Here is a 12,466-nt window from a genome sequence, read left to right as displayed (position 1 = left end):
TTCAAGATTTCCTAAGTAATCACAAGAGTTACATCCTTTCTCAGTGTATGTAGTCCTGCTAATAACTTGAAACTATATTTGCAAGTTTAGAACTTTTTATTGAAATGTGAAAATTAGGACCTTCTCTCCAGATTAATGATTACATTCAGTTATGATAGCAATGAAATGCTATTGGAATTACAATATTAAGAGACACTTGCATATATCTGAGAAAAAAAAATCCTCAGAAAGATAAAAAAAAGGCTGATTGTAGACCATGGCATGGCTATGTAAGACAATCTAAAGAACAACAAAATTTTAGTGACCAACTTGTTCACTATTGGCAACACAATAGATTTTAGATTCGAAAAATATACAAACTATATTCAAAATACAACCATTTCAAAATATTTTATTGAAAATAGCATACAAAAGATTTTGAAGGCTATTTCTCAATTGGTTATTTCTAAATATTAATGAAAAAGTAGTTGTTCATTTCCAAGAATCTCCACCATACAGTTATGTACTTTAGGAACCTTTTGTTTTTCTAATCATTGCTTCCATCATATCCCACTGCTCTTTGGTAACCTATCAAAAGAAAAGAGAATTTTATTGGAATTTCATATAATAATTACACATCAAAGTGTCTGAATGTAAAATAGCAAGCAAGGAAATTAATACCCTCTTCAAATCATTGAATTCTCCTGCCATAGATACATATTCTCCACCATCCATTCTAATAACCTAGAAAAAGCATAAACAGTGTTTTTAGTAATAGTGGGATTTCTGTAGTATTCACTTGTTAAGAACTGTGAAAGTAATTTTTACTGATTTGGGTGAGAAAAGCCCATACTCAAAATAATGCAATTCAACCACTTTTAGAAGTTCTTTCTAAGGTGCTAACAACCATGCACTACACTTAAAAGGTGATTAATACTTGTAAACAATTTTAAAGTAAGATGTTTTGTTTCATTTCTGAAACCAGGTCTTTAAAAAAAAATCAACAATACTCACACCATCATTGGGTTAATTGTACAAACAAGATCAACCAAAACTCACTGCTCCATTAACCCAGCTTGCATAGTCACTGCAGAAATAGGCAGCAAGATTTGCAATTTCTTCTACAGTTCCCAGACGACCACAGGGAACCCTCTCAATTATCTTCTTCTCAAATGTGCCTGTTGGGTCAAGGCGGCTAAAAGCACCCTAAGAATTAAAATAAACATTAAAATAAAAGTTATAACTACATCAGAAAATAAAATCCAGCAGAGATTTGACTCCACATACACAATACAGAAGTTAGTATTTGTCAGTAAGCTGTCGATACCCTCATTGTCAGTAGCGTGGAAAAGAAGGAAGTAGAAAAGAAAAAACAATTTATCCCTTTTGCACTGATATGCATCTACTGATGATAAGTTGGAATTTACCACATTTGGGATAGTCACCCACCATCTATCTATGAAAAACAAAAGGGGTTAATCATTCTTTTTCCTCAAACACCCTTGATAAACATTTGAGGAAATAAGCAAGACTCAACTGCTGCATGGACAGAGGAGAGGAACAAGGGGAGAAGAGGAACAGCAAAGTAAACAAAAATAAGTTATACATGACAGAGTAAATAAAATAGAGAAGAAAAAAAAAAATCAAATTTACTTAAATTGCAGCAACTGCTAAGACTAAAGGAAGTCACCGGGAGCTTTAGTACTTGAATAGCTTAAAATGGCACGGGAAATAAAAGGGATTTTTTCTTCCTGGCTCCTCCAAAAGGAAATAACCTCCTCACTCAAAATGAGAAATGTATCAGTAACATTTATGTTAAATCACTGAAGTTATGATTTAAATCACATTGTAATTCATGTAATCATGGCTGTAATCATGCCATTTAAGTCTCCTATTGCCATATTTTTATTTGCCAGTTTATAAGCGTAACAGTGTTGTGCTTGTATGCCTTGTTCTTTTCCCATCATGACTTACAACAGTATGTTTTAAAGACATGGATATTGCCCCCAAGGCAGAAAACCTTGATTTTGCAATATGCTGTCTGCCTTTTTATGCTTTCAGGGAAATTTTAAGTTGGAACCATACACCAAATGTAGCATCTTATTAAGAACACACAGTATCTCAAGCAGGTTATACACTATTAGTTCAAAAAAGGAATATTAACTGGAGCTAGCGCTATTGACATTTAAATCCCTTAACTTGCCAGATGTTTTTCTTCTACTCTTAAAAATACACAAGATACAATGCCTGTAGAACTTTTGGTGTGATCCTCTAATGCTGTTTCAACATTCTTATAATTCTGCTAATTCTGCCACTTATTTTTCTCTATAGTAAAAAGAGTTAAAACTAAGTTTTCCCGTGTAGCATCTAAAACTGGCAAGAGGAAACAAGGAAAAAATAGTAAATAAACAAACAAAAAAACAAGTAAAAAAGAAACAACTCTGCACCCCTGTTCCCAAAACAACAGCAAAACCAACTGTGAAATATTTTACAGGAAGAAGTAATACCATTATTAGTGCTCATAATCATAATAATTTGATTCAGTGGAAATGGATCTTCCTTTCTCTTCTTGCAGGACTGCTTTCTTTATTCTTCCTGTTCCAGCTGCTCTGGATTACTTCCTTCAAACTCTCTAGTCCTCCTTCTCACTCACTTCAAAGCTTCTCATTTCCTTGCCAACTTAGTTTTTCTCTTTCTAGTTTTGAGATTTTCAACAAAACTAGTGAGATTCTGTTCTCATATCCCTAAAAGAGATTCTAAGATTTTGGAACTGATGAGATGTTTTGTTTAAAAATTAGGGGTTCAGGCAGAAACAGGAACTTTACTCCAAGTGTAAGAATTCACTCCACTTGACAAACTAGGTACATAGAGATAAGAATCAGCAGTAAGTACTTTAATATATCAATTCTTTGAAACACTAAAAAAAGGTCTTTATATCAAGTGTAGTAGAGGGGACAGTGGCAGGTCTCACAAGTTCAAGAAATGCTGTTTTACAAAAAGACTAAGAGGGAAGTGTGTTCAATATTCCAGCAGTCTTGACTACCAAGGAAATCATATTAGAATTTACGGCTACAGAAAGGTTAGGCTGTTGTAAAGTTAAGTCTGTACTACAAAGCATGATCAAGGCTGTGTTTCACTTCATGCCATGTACCTTTGTTTTTATTGGACCTGGTTGAATCACATTGAATCTCATGCCATATCTACCCCATTCAGCCGCAAGAGACCTAAAAATTCATTAACAGAGTGCATCAATATTTTAAACACAGTATTTTAATCCTATTCAGAAAAAAAAAAAAAATTAGTCAAATGTGTAAATACTGGAACATCCTGAAACAGACATTTTTGCCTATGGGGTTTTTTTGTGCTTAACAAAATAATTTGAGTGAAGCAAGAAAAAATCTCATTCACAAACAGAGGAATATTGATTTAATAGATGAATCATAGATAAAGCAGCATGAAGGAGCAATTCTTTCTCCTTTGCAAATCACGGATGGTGCTGGCACCTGAACTCCTTAACAAACAACTGTTAGGCCTCCTTTCTCTGGCAATTTAGACTATCCCACAAGTATACATTTCTAACATTTGCAGCATAGCTCTCACATTACATGTTTTGAAGTAACACAAAACAGAGGATACATTCTAAAATAGGACCACTAGAATAGTTTTGCTTTATGACATTTTCTCTGCATAATGAGTACTTCGGATCTACTATGGTGAATGAATAAGCTGAGTCATAGCCTCTGAAAAGTACACATTTCCGTTACAGCTCTGTAGAACAGAAATCAAGACCATTACTCAGTCCCTCATTTTTTTCCAGATAAAGAATTCTAGTTACTAAAAGGCTGCCAAACTATTCAATTCTTTCTGCTGAAGTGCAGAGGAAGATGTAAGTGCTATTAAGGACTAGCCTGAAGTTAAAAATGAGAGAAATCCTTCTGTTTGCTGAGCAGCATGGATACATCAACATGATATTGTTCTGAACTAAGTAGAACTGCAGACTTAATTTTAAATAGTGATAGGAAACAAATTTGTTGATTAATATAAACAGAGCTGAAGCCACAGTATACTGTACCCAAATAACAAGCACATATTTTCCTCAGACAAAAGAATGTGGAAGGTGCTACAGATCTCAAACAGTTCCCTTAATAGCTGTCTTTAAGTGCTGGTTCACCTATGAGAATGCAAGTGAATCTGATTATCAAAAGTCCATACAACAAACTTTGGAACTTGTAATTGCCAAACTAAGTAGTTCTACTTGTCCTTATCTTGGTCTTGTGATAAAAACAGTAACAGTTAACGCTTCCCTCCATAAGAAGCTGTCAGCATGCTATTTTCTTGCTAGGATACTGGAGCCTGGATTGAACTCTTGTGGTACAGCGGAATAGGTGGACTACACTAACAAGCTCCATCTTAAGGATGTGAAAACTAAAGCACATGTTTTGCTGTATTACTCACTTGCTCATTGCTTCTACACCAGCTTTGGCAGAGGCACTTGGCAACACAAATCCTGAACCACTCTCTGCATAAATTGTTGTAATAGCCAGGAATGCTGCTCCTAGAAGTTGCAAAAATATTTAAAAAACCACTCATACCAAACAAATCAAACAACCCTGAAGATCAAACTCTCAACTTAAGGTAAAAGCAAGCTAAATGGTACAGAAGTTTGCAGCTCAAGTGTTAGGGATACCTTTTCACTCTGGGTAGTGAAAAGGCATTTTAAAAATATAGTCTTTGAAACTTTTTCAAGCCTTTTTATTTCAGTTCCCTCTTTTGCATGACTGTTAAGACTTGTTCCAGGTAAGTGCAAATAGCTATTGATTAGGCTCTGAAGGTCTAAGCCCTCAGACTTCTACTGATAATGACTGCATAAATTACTCTAACTGGAGTGAAGGCTGAAGATCTTACAGTGTTTTTTCAGAAGCCCTAGTCTAGTTGTCTCTAACCAGATACTTTGCCCTAAATTCGTCAATCCCTAAGCAGAAAAAAAAAAAAAAGAAAATCAAGGAAAAAAATCAGCATTAACAGTTAGGTTTGGCATAAACTAACAGCTGAGGGCTTGAGTTAAAGTTTACACAGAAGAATAAAAATTTTTAAGAAATTTTCAGAAGCTTTTTCTGCAGTAGAGCCTATTACAGAGTTAACCTGCATAACTTTTCCTATTATTATCACAACAAACTCCATTATAAAAGAACTACTTTCTTTTATATCCTATATTTTATAACAGACTTAGCAAAAAATGTTCTGAAAAATAATGGAAACTGCAACTGCTTATTTAATCTCTCTTCTATAGAATCCTGCAAATTCTGTCTAATCAATGACTGGCATGAGCTTATTGTAGCTGGGTAGCGAAGGACAAGGGATGACAGTTCACTGCTTACATCACAGTAACTAAAATAACTGTTCTACTTACTATATTTTTAAAATAATTTCATTAGAATAGCTGCCCAGGGGATATTTCTAAAACAATGTACACTACTGATAGATTTAAGTAGAGACTCAGGTAAAAAATTACAGTAATATTATACAGAGAAACAAAAGAGAACCATAAACAAGCACTAATTGAAATGCCAGCAGATATCCAGAAACCATGGGCCCTGTTTATAAAAAAGGAGTCTTCACACTTTGAAAGGAAAAATCTACACAGGCAAAAAAACTATAGAACAACTCCGAAATTATCTAGAGGTCACTGTTAATTACACATTTTGCAGAATTAAACCACTGATTTTTTTTTTTTTTTTTTTTTAATACAGGCAAGTTAGGTGAACCTAACATGGAAGCAAGAGTAACTGACAGATTGACAGCTCTGGTATTTAAAGAACGCTTCCACTCATACACAACTTTTATTTCTAAAGCCTATTCATAAAATGGACAATAACTGACCAATTAACTCCTCTCACTTTGTGAAAATAAGTAACACACTAGCAGATTACAACTTCCTTTTAAATACCAGCACAAACCTGCAGTCTAAAAGCAGAGAACTTTTATTATTTACTACATTAGACTTAGTGTAGGTCACACTGCAGACCTAAAGGACGTCTCAGTGTTCTAGAAACTGGCAGATTTGTAGTATCCTCACAGACTGCTCTAAAATATTTGCACTAGGTAGAATCACTTTAGAAACTAAGGTCTCTGCCCAAACTAAAAAAATCAAGTAAGTAAAAAGAAAATGAAGGTGAGAGGACAAACAGGTACACTTGACTTACTTGCAAAAACATGTCTTAAAGAAAGCCTTAAACAAAAAGTCTTATTTACAGATGGACTCCCCTAGAAAGAAGACATGCAAGTAACAGCAAAAGAAATTCACATGTTTTGGAAGCTTAGAAGTGAAAGGAAGAGAGACAACATGAAGGTGAATGGCATCTAGATTTTACCAAATTTGAGGATGGAAGTAAGGAAAGTAGCTTTTCATTTGACAATAGCAAAAACAAAAGCATGTTTGAGTTAGTATTTCACATTACTCTGTGGGTACAATACATGCACCTAGAAGACCACAAGGCAACCTATTTCAATGGTCTGCCATAATGATATAGTAAGTCATAATTGGGGATGTGTTTTTAATGTGGGAATATCAGCACGAAACCTTATTTTTTTAATTTTAAAAATGTCTCTGCAATTAGAACTCTGAAATTAGATTTTTATATTCAACCTCAGTTGGTCTCTGGGCCCAATTGTAAGGCCTGATGCTACAATGAAGTAATTATTAGCCAGATCTACTGTGTGATACTTAAGGACAGCTTTCACTGAAAAATTTCCTTTCTAGAAGAATGTTAAAAATTGTATTTCTCTTCTCACATGAACTCTCAAAACTGACTATAGTAACAGTAAGGCAAGGAAAGCAAGTAATAATATGTCACAATACTTAAGATACCTTTTTTTACTTTAATGAGCTCTTTTCCAATTTCCAGAGTTACAAAAGCAGTACCATTAAGAACAATATCAGTTATTGTTTTCCAGGCATTAGGAGAAAGTCGTTCAGAAGGGGAAATAAAGTTTCCAGCTGCGTTGTTTATCACAACCTGAAACATATAAAGGAAAGAGTTAACTAAAAATAAGAGACAAAAGTAAATAATTTACAAGGAACTTTTTAGTGTTTCCAGGGACAAAAGTAAAAATATCCTCATCAAACGAGGTATGGGGGGTAGGGGAAGAGAGAGAATAATCCATCCGAAATTTTAGCAGCTGCAGCACAGATAAAGTATCAGTAACAGAAAATGAGCTGTATTTCCAAACTACTGTACTGAGGAACTGTAAAATGTAGAGGCTATTTTCCATAGTGTCTCAAGTGCATCCTAACAGAAAAGTTTGTCCCCACAAAATTCCAATTTAATATAATATTTAATATATTGGGAATATATTTAATATAATGGGAATAAAAGCAAAAGAAGGCAACCTGATAACTAAAGTCTGGATGAAGTGACTGTTGCATAACAGGAAGTCAAATAATTCGTGACGAGAATATTATGATACAGTGTACTGCAAACAGCTACTACAAAACTTTTGTTGAATAGATGTACATCCGTCAGTTCCTATGAACAACAATCAGGTAGAGGATACTTTCACTTTCTTAAGGGGAGTAAGCATCACATTAGCAGTACTTAAACCAAAAATTATGTAGCCAGATCTAGCATATTTAATAATATAATGTGCTGAAGCAATACAATGGTGTACTGTTTATGGAATGGCGCCTCAGTTCATGTAGGTTCGCACGTAAGACAAATTCTTTGTCCTGAAGAACTTCTGGGCTAAATTCTAATGAAGGTATTAGAATTTTCAATAACAAAACAGAGCACAGTACATATTACATGAATGTAAAACTAATAATACACAACAGCCATAAATTATAGACAGCAAATTCAGTTTAAAGGCCTCCCTGAAATCTGAAGGAAAAAAAAAATCCAAACACCTTGAGATACTGAGAAGGTTACTTGAATCACTGAATAAATATAGGAAAGACACAATAATAAAACTAGTGAACTAAGGACTGCACAACATGATCTTTGAGGTATGTAGGACTGCCAAAATAAGCCATGACAAAAGAATGATTGCTTTCTAATTGGGAGTAACACGCTTGGGAACGGAATGAACAAAACAAAGCCGGAAGGACTTTCAAGCTACTGCCATTAACTTCTGTCTTTGAGATCTCACCTCACATGCAGGGTGGCAGTGAGTGACACCCAGGATTCATAAACTGACATCTCATGTCTGCAACGAAGAGAAAAGCTGGACAAAAAGAACTGAATATTCAATTTACTCTGCAGTCTATCTTAAAAACACAAAATATGTGAAATTGAAGAGGAGGCAAATGCTTGTAAAGAACAAGTCATGGGAAACATTTATTCAGAAAATTATTCGTGTTCTAAAAATGTACTATACAGGAAGAAATCTCCTCCCTCTCTGCACACATGTAAAACCTGAAGATCGTGATTTTGACTTTGGTCAAAAACTCCATTAAAAAATAGTCAAAATAATATCCAGAGAATCTTGTCAACAAATCAGGACAGTGAGTTGTCTTATTTCTACCACTGTTATAGCATACAGCTATACAGCTACATAGCATACAATTTGTCTACTTTTTACGATACTCAAAATTCAGTAGGTTCTCTACCACATCTGTAGGAAGCTCTTGGTGAGTGCAAATTGTCTTCAATACACATACAACAGTTTTAAATTTACAGTAAACAGTTTTAAATCTGACTGTCCTTTACAACAATGCTACATCATCACACTTCCTATCAGCTAGCAGAATCCAAGTTCTCACAAATCCAAATCTCACAAACAAATCAGAATTTGGTGGTTATCATCCTTCAGATTCCACCAGATCACCCCCCTCACAATGTGATGTAAAGAGCTGTTATTTTGTGCCAAACTATAAAAAACAGATACTTGGTTTGACTGAAGATTTTTCTTCATTTTATAAGAACTTAATCTTCAGTTTGGAACCTTCTTTGTGAATATTAATAAGCTAAGCAAGGACCAAAGGAGACATTTATTATTACTTTCGTTGCTATTTTTTGAGGCCTTGTGTTAAGATGTAATGCAGTAAACACAGGTAAGTCACCTTTTCAGGATGATTTAAGGGCAATATTCCTTTCCCTTAATTCAATCCCTCCAGAATTCTCCCACTATTTAAAAGAAGATGTTAGTCCTCAGAGTAAGGATAAAAATGTTTTGTCTACCTGGCCACTAAATATTCTAAGAATTACGGGAATAGAGTAACTTTACTGTTAGCTTTACCTTGAAGTACTGCCACTGTTTTGTCTAGTGTCTTTTTAGATTCCATTAACTTTCTATCTTAGTAACTTTCTTCATACCTACTATGCAAAGTATTTTCAGTAATGAAGAATGAGTTCTTTCCTTTCCCTAGAAGACTTACATCAGGATGTCCTGCCATTTGGATTGTTTCAGCAACAGCATTCTTAACTGAAACTGGATCTCTCACATCACACTGGACGGCATGAACCTAAATAATAATGGAAAAGCAGTTGTCAGACTTAAAAACTATATCATTCAAAAATTTAACAAGTCCATAGAAGCACGCAAATGCAAAAAAAAAAAATCCAATAAAATGTAGAGTATAATACATAACATGTTCACAATTCTGCAAAAAATTACCTTATTCCCTGTTTTAGAAGAAATTTCGTCCGCTGTTCCCTTCAAAACATCCAGCTTCCTAGAAATAAGTATTAACACACCTTATGTCAGTTAAATGCAATTACAATTCAGACTACTAAAATCTCTTTTTTTTCTGAGCAAATATGAACTAAAACTGTTGCTGGTTTTCATGAAAACTGAGCTTTAAGATTAACACTATGTTTATCCACTAACTTTCTGAAAGAAAACTAAGTAATTTATGGTTAGTGCTACTTTAAAACATCTCAGAAGTGACAATGGTAAGAGACTCTAAAGCTAATCAACATGTGATAAGCCAGAAAAAAGCACACTATCATAACAAACTTAGTTTTAGCTACTACTCTACTAGAATTAATAAGAGACATACATATTCACATTTAAAACTAAACAATTAAACTACTGTTAGGATCACAACACTTCTGTTTATTTTGATTTAAAATGTGATTGTTTTTCTAGACTTTATTGAAGTGCTTCTAGATTCTACTGCACTACTTAAGAGAGCTGTAGAAAATCATCATTAAAGGAAAATCAAGGCTCTTGTTCAAAGTCAGAAGAGGAACGGATTTAATTCTGTATTGTAATTCAAATCTGTATCAAGAACACCTGTAATAACATATTAATAATGTTCAATAATGCCCACTGCAAACTTTTGTTCCCTTTAAGGTTTTAGTTGAATTAATGTCTACTATTTGAGGTTGCTTATTTTGCTGCCACATTTCATGAAAATGTGCTTAGTTTATTTCTTCCTACTGATTTTTATACCATTAAGCATTTGCAGAGAAATCTGCAAGTTTCTAGAATCCACAATATGACATTGTAATTTAAAAGTGTACTGCAACAGAATAAATAGAATAATTTTTTTCTTTTTTATAGAGAAGAAAACAGTTCTCATCAGCAGTCAGAAATAAATGAAAATTCTAAAACATCTTCATTAATATTTACCGGCTTGCTATAACACACTTGGCACCTAAACTGGACAAAGTTGTTGTCATCCCTTTGCCAATCCCAGTACCTCCCCCAGTTATAAAGGCCACTTTCCCTTGGAAGGTATTTGGTGGCAACATCACTTTTTGAAGAGGTGAGAAGAATGCAGCTTGTGGTGCACTGTTGTCTTGATGCAGCACATTTGGCCCACGGCTGAAAAACTGAAAGAAAAAAAACCCAGAAAAGTTAGATTTTTCTCCTTTCTGTATTCAGGACTGTTATGCAAGATCAGATTTTCCTATGACAGTGGAGATCACAATCATAACTGCCTTATTATAAGTAAATATATATGAATATAAGAATGACTAGATTGCGTTATAGCAACACACATGGGCCTTTACTTAAATGCTAACACTGGACTAGGAAAGCACTTGAAATATTTTTAGATACTCTACTGCAACTAAAGAGCTACTGAAAAAATACTTTAGTCATGATTCTTGCTACTTTGTGCAATTTTTGTATCTATCACTTTTACTAAAGCATGTGAGAAACCATTAACAACTAATGAGAGAAGGACTTGGGCTTCATATTCATATATGCACTGTAATTAATGCATAAACAAAACCATGTGATTTTAGGTTATATACTTAAGTATTTACAAATTTAAAATCTTCAGCAATAGATTCATGATTTTGACCCTTTACTACTGCATCCAACCAAACCTTCTTTGCTGGAGAACAGGACAGAACCAATCTTCACAAGACCTGCCCTAATGGCCACAGGAACTGCTAAGGAAATCAATGCCATCTCCCAGACAAAACTGGGCAAGGTTATGTTATCAGCATCACACTCTGTCCCAGCAGAAGTACCATCTACGGTAAATTAGCCTCTGAAGGATTGGTCCCTGCAAAAACACACATGCTTGGAACATGTTTAAAAACATGCATGAAAAAAGAAGAAAATTCAGTATTACATCTAGCAAACTATGCTAGTAAGAAAACACCCCACTAATGTAATGAGAAATTTGTGATGTCACCAAGAAAGTTGCAGCAAAAATAGCCAACAGGATATTTCTAGCATCCTAATCCACTACACTAAGTCAAGCCCTAATCTAAATACTGAATTAAATGTCTTGGGACAGCAGCATTACACTAATAATTCAGAAATTCCCTTATTTAAAATACAAAAGTTACCTTAACCTGAAGCTCCAAACACTTCCAAGTAAGGCAAAACTGGGTTTGCGTTATTTTTGATGTGCAAAAAAATTAGAAGACTGTAAACTATACTTATTTTCTCCAATTTTAACTTGTACTTGATCCTTTAATGTGTTTATTTTCATACCAAAAAAAATCTAATATAATTTTGTGAAAGAAGACTGAACAGTCACTCTTGTATGATGCTGTTAATAAAACCATGCAATGGTTCACTAGACTGACATGAAGAAGAAAGGTAGTTTTAAAATAGTAAAAATATTACAACTTATTATTATGTTGTATTAATTCACATTTTGGACACTATTAATTCACATTTTAAACACTAAAATTAAGAGACAACATTTTTAGTGGTAGATGATTAATCTGTACATCCCACAGTTACAATGCAGGGGGTTTCACAGAGCTTAAAGTTCGCTTGCAGAAGTGTGCACGTGAATCTTTCTGTGTGGCAATACATATGCATAAGCAATTCAGGTGAAAACAGAGATAACAATCATGGAATTACACTGACAATTTAATGCAGCTTAAAGCATGGTGCTATTATCACCAGGGTCACGGGCTCAATCCGTGTATGGGACATTCACTTAGGAGCTGGACTGGATGATCCTTGTGGGTCCCTTCCAACTCAGAATGTTCTGTGAAAAACTAAAATTGAAGAAGAGTTGGAGGCACTACATAGAACAAAACTGAAAAAACAAAGCTTGAACTAAAGCTGGAAT

The 12,466-nt window shown here is 34.3% G+C and overlaps 1 protein-coding gene across 1 annotated transcript; it reads right to left on the bottom strand.

The window, feature by feature from the left end:
- Positions 1 to 364: 364 nt before the first annotated feature.
- Positions 365 to 10,779, bottom strand: DECR1 (2,4-dienoyl-CoA reductase 1, mitochondrial). Its single transcript, XM_017731065.1, has 9 exons — positions 10,552 to 10,779; positions 9,592 to 9,649; positions 9,353 to 9,439; positions 6,848 to 6,995; positions 4,435 to 4,534; positions 3,131 to 3,203; positions 1,039 to 1,185; positions 661 to 723; positions 365 to 567 (listed from the first exon to the last, which is right to left on the bottom strand). Exons 1-9 carry the CDS (start codon positions 10,671 to 10,673, stop codon positions 508 to 510), a joined length of 858 nt encoding a protein of 285 aa, XP_017586554.1. The 5' UTR covers positions 10,674 to 10,779; the 3' UTR covers positions 365 to 507.
- Between the last annotated feature and the right edge of the window lie 1,687 nt (positions 10,780 to 12,466).

The sequence above is a fragment of the Corvus brachyrhynchos genome, unplaced genomic scaffold (genome assembly GCF_000691975.1).
Source record: "Corvus brachyrhynchos isolate BGI_N302 unplaced genomic scaffold, ASM69197v1 scaffold293, whole genome shotgun sequence".
NCBI classification, from domain to species: Eukaryota; Metazoa; Chordata; class Aves; order Passeriformes; family Corvidae; genus Corvus; species Corvus brachyrhynchos.
This window is presented reverse-complemented; position numbering and strand designations above follow the sequence as displayed.